Source organism: Populus nigra, chromosome 5 (assembly GCF_951802175.1).
Source record: "Populus nigra chromosome 5, ddPopNigr1.1, whole genome shotgun sequence".
Classification (NCBI taxonomy): domain Eukaryota; kingdom Viridiplantae; phylum Streptophyta; class Magnoliopsida; order Malpighiales; family Salicaceae; genus Populus; species Populus nigra.
This window is the reverse complement of record NC_084856.1, coordinates 9,643,059-9,659,919: the sequence shown is the minus strand read 5'-3', so window position 1 is coordinate 9,659,919 and position 16,861 is coordinate 9,643,059. Positions and strand designations below refer to the sequence as shown.

At 32.8% G+C, this 16,861-nt stretch overlaps 1 protein-coding gene across 3 annotated transcripts; it reads left to right on the top strand.

The window, feature by feature from the left end:
* The first annotated feature begins 13,166 nt into the window (after positions 1 to 13,166).
* On the top strand, positions 13,167 to 16,446 carry LOC133695367 (beta carbonic anhydrase 5, chloroplastic-like). 3 transcript variants are annotated; one of them, XM_062117317.1, is made up of 10 exons: positions 13,167 to 13,344; positions 13,439 to 13,581; positions 13,689 to 13,741; positions 14,718 to 14,879; positions 14,964 to 15,012; positions 15,129 to 15,242; positions 15,314 to 15,367; positions 15,465 to 15,547; positions 15,653 to 15,752; positions 16,041 to 16,446. In XM_062117317.1, the coding sequence occupies exons 1-10, from the start codon at positions 13,329 to 13,331 to the stop codon at positions 16,239 to 16,241; spliced, it is 975 nt and encodes a 324-aa protein (XP_061973301.1). In that variant the 5' UTR covers positions 13,167 to 13,328; the 3' UTR covers positions 16,242 to 16,446. The 3 variants fall into 3 exon arrangements, with proteins under 3 accessions (XP_061973301.1, XP_061973304.1, XP_061973302.1); XM_062117320.1 differs by having other exon boundaries at positions 13,167 to 13,361; XM_062117318.1 differs by having other exon boundaries at positions 13,168 to 13,366.
* Positions 16,447 to 16,861: the final 415 nt, after the last annotated feature.

Genomic DNA, 16,861 nt, shown 5'->3' with positions numbered 1-16,861 from the left:
GTGTTTTAGTGTTGGATTTTCATTCATTTTCACTACTTTAAATATCTCATGTGGTTGATTTCCTTTTTTTTTTTTAATTTGAGTTTTCTTGACTATTGATGCTTGTAACCTGATCTACTGACCAAAGACAAGTGCAGGTAGATCTTGAAATAGAAAACACTTTACGCAGGTTACAAAAGGAAGCTCAAATCAACGCCATGGTCGTTGCACGACAACAAACACTCAAGGAGCTCACTACTCTCAACAAGGAGAATCAACCATTATGCATAAACATCGACAGCAATGCCAAATTCAAACTCAAGTTTGGGTTTATACACCTACTATCAATATTTAATAGACTTGTTGGAGAAGACCCTCATACTCATCTTAAGGAGTTCCATATGGTTTGCGTTGGCATGAAATCGCATGGAGTTGACGAAGAACAAGTTAAGTTGAAAGCTTTCCCTTTCTCCTTAAAAGGGACAGCAAAAACATGACTTTTCTCCATTCTCTCTGGTTCCATTGGAATTTGGAATGGCATGAAGAAGACTTTTCTTGAAAAGTATTTTCCAGCCTCTCAAGTTGCTAGTATAAGGAAAGAAATATGTGGGATTCGACAATCTCATGGGGAAACACTCTCTAAGTATTGAGAAAGATTTAAGCAATTGTGCATTTAATGGACTCATCATCAAATACCAGATCAACCACTCATTCAATACTTTTATCAAGGCAATCAAGGTCGACAAGTTCCACCCCTATGGATTTTAGCCTCAGCAAAATTATCAAGCGAGACAACCCTCTACATTTACAAATTCCAATGTTATAGGGTCATTGAGTGATGATCTTCGTGAGATGATGAAAACCTTAGCTTCTAACACAATGACTTTATAACAAAATATCATGTCTTTTCAACAGGAAACAAGATCAAGTATTAATAACTTAAGGAAGCAAATGAGGCAAGTAGAATCAAGTGTTGAGAAATTGGAAGCACAAATCAATAGAAAATTACCCTCTCAAGCATTGAATCCAAAAGAGAATGTTAGTGTGATCATGCTACGAAGTAGGAAAGAACTTAAAGAGTAAAAGTCGAAACAAATTGAGATGGTGGAAAAAGAGGAGATAGAAACTGAACTGATAATAAAAAAGAAACACCCTACTCCTCCACAAACTGAAATAGCGACCAATACTCTAAAGGTAAGTCCTAACTCAATGAATTCCAATTTTAAGAAAATTACCCCCTTTCCTTTGAGTTCTTTTAGGTCTAAGAAAAAGGACAAAGAAAAAGAGATTTTAGAGGTTTTCAAGAAAGTGAAACTCAACACTCCTTTGATTGATGCTATCGAGCAAAATCCTAAAATGCCAAATTCATGAAGGAGTTGTGTACTAGCAAGAGAGCTTACAAGCTAAAAGGCTACAAAATGATAGGTATGAGTGGAGCTGTATCTGCTATTGTTCAAAAGAATTTGCCTTTAAAGCAAAAGGACCTAGGTGTTGTGATTAAAACTAGTATTGTAATACAACTTACAGATTGTAGTTTTGTTTATCCACTTGGTGTGATAAAACATGTCCTAGTCAAGATTGATAGTTTGGTTATTCTATATGACTTTTATATTCTTAATATAAAACATGATTCCTCAAACAACAACACTCTTATATTGTTTGGAAGACCATTCTTGAAAACTGTCAATATTAAAATTGATTATGGTAAAGATACTTTGTCTATAGAAGTAGGAGATGAAGTAATTTAATTTAATTTTTATGATTCAATGAAATATCCTTACAATAATGTTTATTCTATTATATGTTATGACCAAAGTAACAAGTGTGCAACAAATTCTTAATTTGGATTGCAAGGACGGATTAAGCATAGCTTTGAGCTATAACTATGATTTTACCGAGATAGAAAAGATGAATGGATTAAGTGTATAAGAATCAACCTTGGCTTTGCAAGCTTTGCAAACCGCCCCTTATGGTAATGTCTTTGTTGATTTAGTACTTCCACATAAAAAGCTTTTGCTATCTATTTTTACAGGCACCCGAGTTAGATTTGAAACATTTACCTGATAATTTGAAGTATGTATTCATTGATGACAACAATACACACCCTGTTATCATAGCAAAAAGTTTAACAAGTGTGCAAGAGGAAAAACTTGTGAAATTGTTACGCAATCACAAAGCAACCATTTGTTGGACTTTAGCCGACATAAAGGGCATTAGTCCCTCGATGTGTATGCATCACATACTATTGGAGGACAATGCGAGACCAATAAGGAAAATATAAAAGAGGTTGAATTCGCCTATGATGGAGGTTATGAAAGCTGATATTTTGAAACTATTGAATGCAGGAGTAATTTACCCCATCATGGACAATAAATGGGTGGTGCCAATCTATGTGGTGCTCAAAAGGATCGGAATTAAGCTGGTAAAGAATAAAAATGATGAACTCATTGCTACTCGTATCTCGAGTGGTTAGAGAATGTGTGTTGATTATAGAATGCTTAATCTTTCTACACGTAAAGATCACTTCGTATTACCAATCATGGACCAAATGCTTAAACGCCTAGCAGGTAATTTTTTTATTTCTTTCTTGATGGATATAATGGATATAATCATATTATTATTAATCCTAAAGATTAAGAAAATACTATATTTACATGTCCATTTAGTATATATGCATATAGGAGAATTTCCATTAATTCAAAGATGCATAATGAGTATTTTTTTGGACTATGTTGAAAGAATAATTGAGGTTTTCATGGATGATTTCACAGTGCATGGTGATTCTTTTGATAAGTGTTTAGAAAATTTATCTTTAGTCTAGAAAAGATGCATTGGAACTAACTTTGTCTTGAACTATGAAAATTATTATTTTATGGTAGAACAAGGAATAGTTCTTTGTCATATTGTGTCTTCATGTGGGTTAGAGGTTGATAAAGCTAAAATGTATGTTATGTCATCATTGCCTTACCCCTTATGCGTGAGGGAGGTTCATTCTTTTCTTAGCTATGTAGGTTTCCATCGAAGCTTTATCAAAGATTTCTTGAAGATTACAGCACCCTTGTGCAAATTATTAGCCAAAGAAGTGGGTTTTGTATTTGATCAAGCATGAAAAGATGCCCATAATGAGTTTAAGAGGCGTGTCACATTTGCCCCATAATGCAACCACCAAATTAGAATGAACCTTTTGAGATAATGTATGATGCGATGACTACTGACATGATCAAAATATTGATGTCTTATCCTAAGTGCAGAAGTGTCGAAGTAATAAATAACTTGACAAAACCAGCGTTAAACCATAGGGAGGTGAACTATATAAATTACAAATAATATATATTTAATAAAACAAAGAGTTTATAAGAATTTTATGAGATATTGATGAAAGAATTAGACAAGGATAAAACAGTTGTCAAGGTTAGAAGATCCACTAATGGTATTTTAAATAAGTATAGTATAAACTCTTTTTATTACTTAACTGGAAACCACACACAAAGGAGGTTCCAATCGGATTATAAATTGTTAACATAATTACATTAGTTATCTTATTCGAATAATGCTAATACTTGTAAATATTGTCAGGTATTCATGATGTTAATTTATGTTAACAACAAATCAAGTTCCTTTCATAGCATAGGTGTCAGTTATACCATACAGTTGGGCTATGAAAGTGTCAAGTATTTTTTGTATCAAGGGTTATACAACATAAATCTAGATTAACCATTTAACAAGCAAAGTATTAAGAGTGAATAAGATAACAAATACAAAACATGTTAGTATCAAACATTAAAGTCCATATTGAGTTTATATTATACTTATTCTTACAACATTAGTGTACTTTTTTCACCTTGACATGATAAACTTAACTAAACATAATAAAGAAGAGAAACATAAATAAACAAGAGGAGAACATGATTATATAAGTATAGTAAAGGAAATGAAAGGCATAAACAAGAGATTAATGAAAGCAAAACTTAAGCATTACAAAAATATAAAGAAAGAAAGCAAAAATATGATCTTGATCTGAAAACCAAGATGCCTAAATGCATGGCAAATTCCTCCTTTTATAGGCCAAAATTCAGAACTATTGATTTGATGATTAATTGTTGAGTGGGTGGCCACCTCTTAACTTGGTAATAATCTTTATCTTCTTGTCTGCAGAAAATGTCATTGCTAACATTAAAATTGGAACAGATAGTCTTCATGAAAGTTTTGGGAAATTGTCTCAACTTTCAAAAAAAATAATAATGAGGTCATTTGGACTTCTAGAACTCAAGATATATGCTGAACATTGAATAGTGTCTGGGCTGTAGGATAGATTTCAACTTCTCTGTTGCAACAATTTGAACTTGAAAACGGTCCTTTTGAATCTTTGACTCTTCATAAAAGCTTTAGGCTTATGTCTTGGCTTTCTATTCATATAAACTAAACCTAAATCCAAGTTCTACGACTCCAGTTATGATCTAATAACCAAATGGTGTTCCAATTTGAATTCAACCAACACTTCTTTTCTAAGCTTAACCCTCTCTTTGTCTTCTCAATTTCAGTAGTTAAACTCATCAATCAATCCTTTGATTTATGTGATAGGCCTACATTTAAAATGAACATTTAACATAAATTAAAGGTATCTTATAAAACATGCTTTACTTAGGAAATTTAATGATACTTTAGTGCAATATGTTGATATAAAACCTTAATGGAAATGCACTTTTAAGTACAAATCAACTATGCGATAAGGTTTGTACTTGGGCAAATAATAGGGAAGAATTTTCATCTTATTGCATATGTTTCTCGCATGTTGGACGAAGCGCAATGCAATTACCATACAACTGAAAAGAAACTTTTTGCAGTGGTGTTTACTCTAGAAAAATTCAAGTCCTATTTACTTGGTACAAAAGTTGTTGTTTTTACTGACCATGCATTTTGAGGTATGTTTTGAATAAAAAGGAGTCCACCCCAAGATTCATTAGGTGAATCTTGCTTCTACAACTATTTGATCTTGAGATCTGACACGACCAAAAGATTGATGTCTTCTCCCAAGTGCAGGAGTGTCAAAGTAATAAATAACCCGGCAAGACCGGGGTCGAACCACAGGGAGGTTACTTGTATAAATTATAAGCAACAATAATACTACAATAATAGTAACAACAACAACAACAACAACAATGATAGTAGTAGTAGTAATACTAATAATAGTAGTAGTAATAGTAGTAGTAATAATAATAATAATACCAATAATACTATTAATAATGATAATAATAAAGATGATGAAGAGGAAGAAATTGATGAGAACTTTGAGATGAAAGATTAACGTAAGGATTAAACAATGATAACAACAAATGTCAAGGTTAGAGGATCCACTAATGGTATTTCAAACAAGTATAGTATAAACCCTTATTATTCAATTGGAAACCACACACAAAGGAGGTTCCAATCGGATTATAAATTGTTAACATGATTACATTAGTTATCTTATTCGAATAATGCTAATACTTGTAAATGTTGTCAGGCATTCATGATTATAACTTATGTTAACAACAAATCAAGTTCCTTTCATAGCTCAGGTGTCGGTTATACCATACAGTATGGGCTATGAAAGTGCCAAGTATTTGTTGTACCAAGTGTTATACAACATAAATCTAGATTAACCATTTAACAAGCAAAGTATTAAAAGTGAACAAGATAACAAATATAAAGCATGTTAGTATCCAACATTAAGGTCCATGTTAACTTTATATTATACTTATTCTTACACCATTAGTGTACCCTTTTCACCTTGACATAATAAACTTAGTTAAACATAATGAAAGAAAGAAACATAAATAAACAAGGAAAGGAAATGAAAAGCATAAGCAAGAGATTAATATAAGCAAAACTTAAGCATTACAAAATATAAAGAGAGAAAGCAAGAGCATGATCTTGATCTGAACACCAAGATGCCTAAATACATGGCAAATGCCTTCTTTTATAGGCCAAAATTCGGAACTATTGATTTGTTGACTAATTGATGAGTGGGTGGCCACATCTTGACTTGGTGACAATTCTTATCTTCTTGTCTGCCAAAAACATCATTGATGACGTCATAATTTGAACAAACTTGAATCATGAAAGTTCTAGGGAATTGTCTCATCTTTCCAGGGTAAAAATTTGAGATCATTTGAACTTCTAGAACTCGAGATATGGGCTGAACACTGAACAGTGTCTGGGCTGCAAGACAGATTCAGACTTCTTCTTTGTTGCTATAATTTGGACTTGAAAACGGCCTTGTTAAATCTTGGGCTCCACATAAAAGTTGTAGGCCTATGTCTTATCTTTCCATCCATATAAAATGGACCTAAATCCAAGATCTACAGCTCCAGATATGACCCAATTACCGAACTGTGTTCCAATTTGGACTGCACCAGCATCTCTTTGGCCATCTTTTTGTCCTTTCAATTTCAGTACTTCAACTCATCAATCAATTCTTTCATTTATGTGATAGGCCTGCATTTAAGATGAACATTTACCATAAATTAAAGGTATCTTATATAATTAGATATGTTATTATAAAACATGCTTTAGTTAAGGAGTTATTGATACTTCAAGTGCAAAATGATGATATAAAACCTTGATAAAAATGCAATTTTAAGTACTAATCAAGATCAAAGATAAAAATGGAATCGAAAACCATGTAGTTGATTACTTGAGCTGGTTGCTAACCAAAATAATAAAAGAGACATTCCCTAATGAGCAGTTATATGTGTTACATTTCAGTACAAGACCATGGTATGCTGATTTAGTGAACTATTTTGTCACCAAAGAATTCCCTCTAGGTTTTTCAAAATCCCCAAAACACAAGTTACAATTTGATACTAATTATTATTATTGGGACACTCTTTATCTGTGGAAATTTTATGCAAATCAAATAGTTAGAAGATGTGTACCACAAGTTGAATTTCATTCCATTCTCACTTTTTGTCATTCTCATTTTTTTGGTGGGCATTTTGGAGCAAAAATAATAGCCCACAAGGTACTTGAAAGTGATCTGTATTGGCCTTTTATCTTTAAGAATGCATATCACTTTTGCAAATCATGTGAAAAATGCCAAAAAATAATAATAATGTCATACATAAGAACCAAATGTATTTAACGAATATTCTTATAAGTGAAATTTTTTATGTTTGGTGTATTGATTTTATGGGTCACATCTGACCTTATCTTTTTGTAATCTTTATATCCTTTTTTCTTCATTTGGTGATTTTTCAACGTTAGTATCATATATATTCACAAGAATATGCAGAACATATTGCACATATTCATAAATTAACTGATATGCAAAATCACTCAAAATCTTTATGACGACTTCCCCATAATAGTCTTTATAGTACAACATTTCTATAACCCTTGGACAACATCTCAACACCGGTTTTCGCTCATTGCAAAAGCAACTCAAATTCATTAGTTTCCAAAGCTTCAAAAACAATCCTAATATTGACTTTCACTCATTGCGAACACCACTTCAATTTCATTGGTCTCTGAATACTTTGAAAACAAACTCAATATTGACTTCCGCTCATTACGAAGGCAATTCAAATTCATTGGTTTTTAAAAATTCAAAAGCAATCCCAACATTGGTTTTCGTTTATTGTGAAAGCAATTTAAACTCATTAGTTTTTGAAACTTCAAAAACAATCCCAATATTAGCTTTTGTTTATTGTAAAAGCAATTCAAATTCATTGGTTTTATATACTTCGAAAATGATCCCAACATTGGCTTTCATTCATTGCGAAAGCAAATCAAATTCATTGGTTTCTGAAACTTCAAAAACAATCCCAACATTAGCTTTCACTTATTGCAAGAGTGATTTAATGTTCATTATAAATTCAAAAATTTAGATTTGACTTTATGCATTGTAGACGAGATTTCATTTACCTCCTTCTCTGATCGAGTGAGCTCCTCTGATAAAAGATCATGTACCCACTGTTCACCCTGAACCAAACAAATATTTTTCATCAGTACACTCTTTAACAAGTTTACATACTTATTCTTTACACAATAATTACTTCTTTTAATTTCACATCAAAATTCATTATGTTCAAACAATACATGACAAGTGCACTAGAACATTATTTAGTGTTTCTCCCCCCACTAGAGTTATAGAACTCGGTTGCATTTGGGTTTATTTTTTTAGTAGGCTAATACAAAATTACACAACTTTGATAAAGAAGGTTAAACCCAGTTTTGTCATTTACACACTTAAATTCATCAAAATACAATAGTACGTGGGTCTATCCTGTAACATACAGCCTAACCCCTCCTTAATGTTTTATCCATATCTGAAGTTCTATAACTCCAAAAGAAGTAAGGTTTGTTCCAGCAAAATGATTGTGTTCATGTCCAAAATCTTCCAATATGACATGTCTTTAGGTTTTACCAATATCTAGAGTTATACAACTCTGATTTAAGTGATTCTAGTCTCATTTAAAATTTAACATCCAATTCTACAACTTTCATGAAGGGAAATATCTCAAATTCTGCCTTTAACTAGATCAATTTCTAGTCATAAGTTAGCTAACAACATTGTTTAGATTTTCTATTTTGAATGTCCAACACATAAACAATCATTTTCATTCATTTCTTCCCTTCTTTTATCACTATTACATACAAAATATATCATTTCTACATTAATAATCACACATGAGATTTCAATCATTCTAAAATTAAGTTTCATAATAGCATGTGATGCGATCCAACCATCAAAGGATCCATTAGAGGTTCCAGTTGGTCCAATTATTGGGCTTAGGGCTAAGAAGTTCTAAGAAGCTTTCAATGGACTTCTTCAACATACATGGGCTAAGGTGGACTTCAAGAGGATTGTAATAATAAAGAGCAAGTCTTGATTAATCTGATTCATGTTCAAGAGGGGCTTATTAGTGGAACCAAGACCATTACACAAGGATTGGGAGAAGAAGACTAGATTCAGACAATTTGACATTTTGTTACTTTTTTTTTTGTCATAACTGGAGTTACAGATTGAATTTTGATGTGATTCTAATTGGGCGGGAAACTAGACTTCCATACCTTTCCAATGGTATATGGCACACCTTCTAATTCATTAAGACGAGAGAGAATTATCCATTTTAAGTTGGGTCTTGCTACTGCCACATAGAATGCGGAAACAATGAACTTGTCTTATTTAATTAGTTGGGCTATCAAACTTTAATTATTTTGAGAGGAGATAATTTTTTTGGGTTTTAGACTTGTTTATTTTGTTTATTTTAATTAGTTTGGGCTAGTTTTAGCTTGGGTTGATTATTATTTAAATTGGATTTATGTGAGACCCATTAGGAAAACTAGAGTTTTGGCTTGGAGTATAAATACTCTTTAGGAATAATTTTAGGTCAGAATTTTGATAATATTTTCAGCATTATAGCTGACTTTTGGTTGCTCAATCTTGGTTCTTGATTGAACTTTCAACTCTTTAAAGAATTGACCATTCTTTGTTGTGAATTTATACTTTATTTGTTCATCTTCAGGTGTAGGCGTTGTGATCGAGTTGGTTTATAGTCTTGTTGTCTTGGAGCAAGTCTTCCATTGTGATAAGCTCATTCCAATCTCAACAAACTTGGGTTAGATTGATCTTGAGGTCTCGAATACTATTAAATTCTGTTAGGGTTCGCATCAGTTTGTATTAGAACTGATCTAATCACAGGTTATATCCTTCAATTTGAGTCTTTATTGTTTCTTGTTTGATTCTTGATAATTCGTTATTGTTTAGCTCATTTTTTATTTTTAGAATGGTATGGAATTCTAGTTTCCCACCCAACTAGAATCACATCAAAATTCAATATGTAGCTCCAGTTATGACCAAAAGAGTAACGAAAGGTCAAACTGTCCGAATCTAGTCTTCTTCTCCCAATTCTTGTGTAATGGTCTTGGTTCCACCAATAAGCCCCTCTTGAACATGAATCAGATTAATCAAGGCTTGATCTTTATTATTATAAATCCTCTTGAAGTCCACCTTAGCCCATGTATCTTGAAGAAGTCCATTGCAAGCTTCTTTGAACTTCTTAGCCCTAAGCCCGGAAACTGGACCAACTGGAACCTCCAATGGATCCTTTGATGGTCGGATCGCATCATAAGAATTTGTTTGTGTGTTTGAGTTTCAACACGCTATTTTTTCTTGTATGATCTTGTTATTTTAATGTGTATGCATAATTTAGCATAAAAAAGGTTTCCCCACATCACTATTTTAGGTTTGGTGGAAGGCATTTTAGCCTTTTCTTGGTCATTTTGTTCTTTAATTTTCTTAAAGCATTATCAAGCCTTCTTTATCTCCCCTTCACACTCTATCTTTACCTTTCATCTACTCAGAAACATTCCACAAGAACCCTAATCTAAGGGCTAGTGTTTTTGCATAAAACTTACCCATAGCACTAGAAGTTTGTCTAGGAGAATGTTAGGTTTGTTCCAGATGCGTTTTTTGCCTCTCAAAGCTCTTTCTCCCTCAAATCTTTTGGTCTCTCTTCATTTTCCTTCTGCTGCCGCCAACCTCATCTCATTTTCTTCCTAAATATCTTTGGCTTTTGGTGTTTAATCTTCACTCAACTCTTTATTTTCTCTCATGGATCTGATTTTATGTGTTTTCTCTACTTGTTTTCTTTGAGAGGAGGTGTTGAAGAGAGAAAATGGCTTATTCTTTTCTTTCCTTCCCTTATGTCATCAACCCTCTTTCTCTTCCAAGGGCTGGCGAGTTGTCTTTTTTTTGTCCCTTACTTGTTCATACATTTTCAATTTAGTCCCCTCATCCTTTTGTGCTTCCTATACTAGGCCCTAATTTCTCATTACCCACCTATATGTGTTTTAATACTTTATGTTAGAGCTTTTGTATTTTACCAAAAGTTTTTTCTCTATTTACTTAATCTCATGCATTCATGTTTTAGGGGTTTACAATTATTTTCCTGCAAATTAATAGCCTTTACTATTAATTCAGGAAATCTCGCTTGAATCTCCTAACAGGCTAGAATCTCATTTAATTTATATGACCTTAAGTAACTCATAATGTTAAAATAAACTAAATTAGGTAGATAACATAACATATCAATCACATCTTTTTATGAATCCTAGATAAGTTAAGCGACAACTCTTTGTCTAAACATATCATATATATTTTGCCTAACTACTACTTTTAATCTTATATGATCATAAGTAACTCATCCATATCATATAAGTTAGGTACGTAAAACCAATTTTATAGCATTGAACATATTTGATTAACGATAACTTTGAGTAGCTCAACAAGTTATCTATGAATAGAACTTTGATTTTATGCATATAAAATCAAAAGAAAACATATCATACCCTCAACTTGTACTTAATATATTAACATGGGATTTATTATTTTAATATAATATAATTTATCTATAATCGAATCTGAATCGATATTGTAACAACCCCTCAACCAGGATAAAATAACAATCTCATGTCAACTGGAAAAAAAAAATTAAATTTTTTCCTTCTCTCAATTCCTCCTTCCTTCACTTGATTCTTCCTTATATTAGTATTTTATAAGTTGGACTTTGTAAGTTTACAAGGTTACTCTCACTTTTTTTATTTTTTTTCCTTGGTTTTTTTTGTGTTTTTCCCTTACTTTTCTCTCTTTCTCTCTCGCATTTTCTTTTCTTTCTTTTTCTATTTTGCTTCTGCTCAGTCGGCAACGTATAAAAGGAAGAAAGAACTATTTTTTTTAATAGCAAATAATCATTTTACCCTTAATGAGTCGTTTTGCTTTTATTTGACGGTTTTTTTTTTGTTAGCATTACCAAACTCTGTTCATCCTAAACTTTTAACCAAATTTTATTCAATATATTTTAAGATCCCTTGTAAAATTTCAGCTCAATCTAATGGTCGGATTGAAAATTACATTCAATAACATAAAACTAGTCAAGTTGTGATTTTTTTATCAGATTTCTAAATTTCTTCAAAAATTCTGAAATTTTAACCCAAGATAAAAAATTATATTAGAAGGCTTTAAGTAAATTTTTAGAATTTTTTGATACTTCAATCAAGAATTATAAATTTATTTTACATAAAATTAGTTAAAAAATATTAATAAAATTGACATGTACTAGAGTCCACGTGAGCCCTTAGATGCCTCCACCCTTGCTTACATGCCTCAGCAATAGCCTATTTTTTTTTTAAAAAAAAAAAAATCATTCAGACACGACTCTTCCTTGAGCATAAATATTTAACAATCTGAAAAACCAGAACTTGTACCTTGTATCTTTTACTAAACCATTAGGAAGTAAACAAAAAGCCTAATCACAATCATCATTTGTCCTAAGTTGAATGATTAGCTCTAATATCAATTTGTAAATGTATGGGCCTTTGAATATGTGTCGAGCATGCACGTACGAGAATTTATACACAAGGATGAACACCGACTTCAACTTGAAAGTCTAGATTGTTGGGTTAAATGTTCGTTCATCTTATATGTAAGCACACTTTTTTTTCTTAATGCATGATACACGCAACATTAATAAAAATGAGGATTTAGTAAAAATGTTTTCATGTTTGAATAATTGTTATTATAATATGTATGAATGTTTAGCCTTGGAAAGATATCCTTGTAATTTTGTATTTAATTAATGAATACTTTAGTATTTTCTATTGAAATTATTGTATAGATGATTATATAAATGCTAAAAGTAATTTTTCTTGGAACGTTTTATTGAAATTTTAAATGATTTGAAGATTTCTAGCTCCACCACTACATGCTAGTCTATATGCAATAGCTAAACCATGTTAATTCCGTAGGGAACCAGGGTAATCTTTGATGAGTGTCTAGTTTTATTTCTCTCTTAGGAAAAGGTAGGAGGTTAATCTTTCTTTACATTTTTGGTACGAGGGTATGCCCTAACATGGAACCGTGGCACAAATTAAAAGGCTCAAAACGTCCAAATGCTTTGTTGAAATGGAAACGGATGTGATCATATTCTTAGACTAATGGGCCCAATTTCACGAGGATGAAGAAGTTGGAGAGTGATACCACTTCTTAAGAGATTAGGCCTGGTTGCTAGAATCAGCAAGGGATGAGAATGCACGCAAAGTTGTATATCCTCCCACGTAGCTTTCAGACCTTTTATTTCTTAGCCCCTCCAAGGGGCCCAAGCTTGCCTTCTCCATATCCCATGAAGTTGGATAGCCATACAATATCTTCAATTTGGATAAGAATGTCTAGCTGTCTAGTGTGCTTTCCTTCACCTCTAAATAATTTGGTTATTCATGAATCTGAATCTAATGTTGACAAGCGTAGTGTTAGAGACCAATAATAAACACAAGAGTCGAGAATTACAAAGACAAAGGCGGGAAGAGACATGATCTGGGGAATCCGTAAGCACAAATTCATAGTCAGGTAGCATTTTCCAACAAACATAGTGATTTCAATATGTCTAATATTAGTAAATCCTCTTCTCTCGAATTACAGGCTCGAAAACTAGTTCCATTATTACAACAATGGCCTCTCTTAGGCCTTCTTCAGTCAAAGGGGACCCCATTCAGTTCTCACCCTTTTCAGCCATCACCAATTCGTTCACGGGCTTCCACAGAAATTGGCTTGGTTTGAGAACAGTAAGCTCTTTTTTCTCAGCCTCTACTTATATACTTGATTGTTTAGTTGTGAATCATTGATGATCAAGGATACCAGTTTTCCTGTTCTCTGACTTTTCTTTTATTAGGAGAAGCTGGGGAGAGTTGACAATACTTGGTTGCGGTTATCACCTTCACTTAAGTAAGTTCATGCATGTACTTTTTAAGGATTGTGATTGATAGAAACTAATGCTTTTTAATATATTAATGATTTAATGCCTTGGTTATCCACTGCTTAATTAAGTGTTTACTATATGGCTTTAGCTATCTGTCAGTTTTGAATGAAGTGTTCTTGTTCTCTAAATAATGAAGATAACAATGACTAGGCCTGTTAATTAACTAAAAATTAGAAAACGAAACCCAAGTTTCTGAAGTTTTCCTTAGGGTTTTAGCAATTGGGACTTTTGTTTTTACTTCAATTATTTGCATTTAGCTTCTGGTAGACAATTTTGTCAGCTTTCTTTGACCCCCAAAAAAACAAAACAAAAACAACTTGTCAGCTTTCTACAAATGCCAGTAAGGAATCGTAGTTATTCTGTTAGGTGCTTCACTTGTTTACTTTAACCAGGATTTTACTCATTTTGTCCTGCTCCTTCACACTATCACATATCAAACTAATTGTCTGTCCATTTTTCCTCCTCTTCTACCCCCCAAATGGTAGGGTTAATTTCCCCCTGGTTACTGACATTGATTCTTGGTGCTTGTGACCATACAAGGTTATAGATTCCCTTCTTTCTGCTTTAAAATGAATTTTTTTATGAAACAACCATCATATGCTTTCACAAAACTCTTGAATGTTGAAGGTATTCTTGGTCAGAGTAATCTTATGACATTTTGAAGAATATCTACAACTTAAGAGTAAATAGTACACCTGCAATTTACAGATAATGTATAGATTAAGCAAGCGTAACCTTTGCTGGTGATGCTAAAGTTAGTGATGCCTCCATGTTCCTTCGATAAACTGCGTTGAGTTTGTTATTGTGGATTCTAACATTTATGGCACATTCTTTGTGTTGAAGAACCAATTCAACTTAAAAACTTAAGCTATTGAGTGAGGCCTGATAATTGTATTATATTACTCTTTCACTATTTCAATGATCACTTTTCTCCATTGTCAGGGAGAAATCAGTTCTGAGATTGGATGCTTCGAGCATTTCTGCCGGGCTTGCTCAAGAACTTCAAAGGTTTAAAATACAGAATATGTCCGAAACCGATGGCAGGGTGGATTTCTTTGACGAGATGAAACACAGGTTTCTGAGTTTCAAGAAGCAAAAGTATTTGTAAGTATAAGATAACAAGCAATGAGGGCTTTGAGAAAGTCTGTTTGCTTTTTCATCCTTCTGTTGTCCTGTGCTGTTGAACAGGGGAGAAGTGGAGCATTTCAAAACTCTTGCTGAAGTGCAATCACCAAAGGTGTTAAAAACAACTTGTTTGCTTTAGAATTTTTAATGTTTTTGCTGTCCTTCATTTCTGCCATTCTTTAATGCAAGTAGAAGCTATGTAGTTATTCAAACTGACAAATTGAACAGTTTATGGTGATTGCTTGCGTGGACTCTAGGGTATGCCCCTCTAATATCCTTGGATTTCAACCTGGAGAAGCTTTTATGGTTCGAAATGTTGCAAATCTTGTTCCCCCTCTCGAGGTAAGGTCAACTGAGCTTCACTTCAATATTGCCTTGCAAATTTAACTGGCTTAATTTTCTGTTTTGCACAGAATGGACGGACAGAAACTAATGCTGCCCTTGAATTTGCTGTAAAAACTCTTCAAGTTAGTGCTTAGGCCATTATATACTAGTATTTTCTGTTTCATACTTTTCTGCAAATGTACTTATCTGATTATGCAAAGTGGTTGGTGCACCCTGCAGGTGCAAAATATATTCGTCATTGGCCATAGTTGCTGTGCAGGAATTCAAACGCTAATGACCATGCAAGATGATGAGAACTCCAGGTTTAACAACTCATGTTCTTTCTCGTGATGAATATGAATTTCAGATATTTTATCTTAATATATCTCGAGAGTTTTTCTTCATCTTTCAACATTCATGTCCTGTAGCTTCATCGAGAAGTGGGTTGCTAATGCAAAAGTTGCAAAGTTAAGAACGAAAGAAGCAATTAACCTTAGCTTTGATCAACAATGCAAACATTGTGAGAAGGTATGCTCCTTTTCCATGATAAAACAGAATTCGAACTGCCTTGTCAGCTATTCTTACAACAGGTGCCATTTTTCCAGCCTATTTAAAATCCACTTTCTCACAAGACTTTATTGAATTGGGAGAATCCCGACTGCAATCCTAGACCCTTGAAGGGTTGTCTTGTTATCAGCATCCAATCTACTATATGGAAAAACAAGAGGGGAAAAATAATTACCTGGTGTTTCATTCTATTGAACTGTTAATTTTATCTTGGTCGCCATTAAAATGATCCTTTTTCAATTGTTACAGGAATCAATCAATTGTTCACTACTAAACTTGCTAACATATCCGTGGATTGAAGAAAGGGTGAGGAAAGGGACACTTTCTCTTCAAGGGGGATACTATGATTTTTTGAGATGCACGTTTGAGATTTGGACCCTTGATTTCAAAGAAAGCAATGTTAGCCATGGAAGCAAAATATCAGTGAAAGATAAAGCGTTTTGGTGCTAGTTATTCACATATTTTCGTCATCCCACAGAGGCATAGATCGGGGAGTCTCTGCTGATGTATATGATCTGTGTGCTATATAACGGGAACCAGCAGTAAATATTGCTCCTCTACAGATGTAAATAAGTTGGCTGTTTAGATGAAGAATTGATTTAAATAAAAAATAAGTCATCTCTTTGGAGGAGGACTTGTTTTTAAATAAAAATAAGTTAGTCACTTGGAAAAAGACTTGATTTAAATGAAAAATAAATCATCTGTTGGAAATGGACTTGATTTAAATTAAAAAAATAAGTCAGGCATTTGTACAGACTTAATTTAAAAAGAAAATAAGTTAGTTGTTTAGATGAGAACTTGATTTAAATGGAAAAATAAGTTAATCGTTTAGAAAGAAAAATAAGTTAGATATTTGGATGTGGACTTTATTTAAACAAAAAATAAGTCATTTGTCTAGATAGGGACTTGATTTAAGGGGGAAAAAAATCGGTTTAATTTAAATAAAAACAATAAGTCGGTCGTTGGATGGAGACTTGATTAAATGAAGAATAAATTTGTCGACATGGGCTTGGTTGGATGAATGGAAATAAATAAGTTAGCCACTAGGATAAAGATTTGATTGATTTATT

What these genes read in the sequence shown, in the direction of transcription:
- LOC133695367 (XM_062117317.1), top strand. An exon ending in ATTGGCTTGGTTTGAGAACA is followed by an intron (nt 13,582 to 13,688) that starts GTAAGCTCTTTT and finishes TTCTTTTATTAG; the next exon opens with GAGAAGCTGGGGAGAGTTGA. An exon ending in CTGAAGTGCAATCACCAAAG is followed by an intron (nt 15,013 to 15,128) that starts GTGTTAAAAACA and finishes CAAATTGAACAG; the next exon opens with TTTATGGTGATTGCTTGCGT.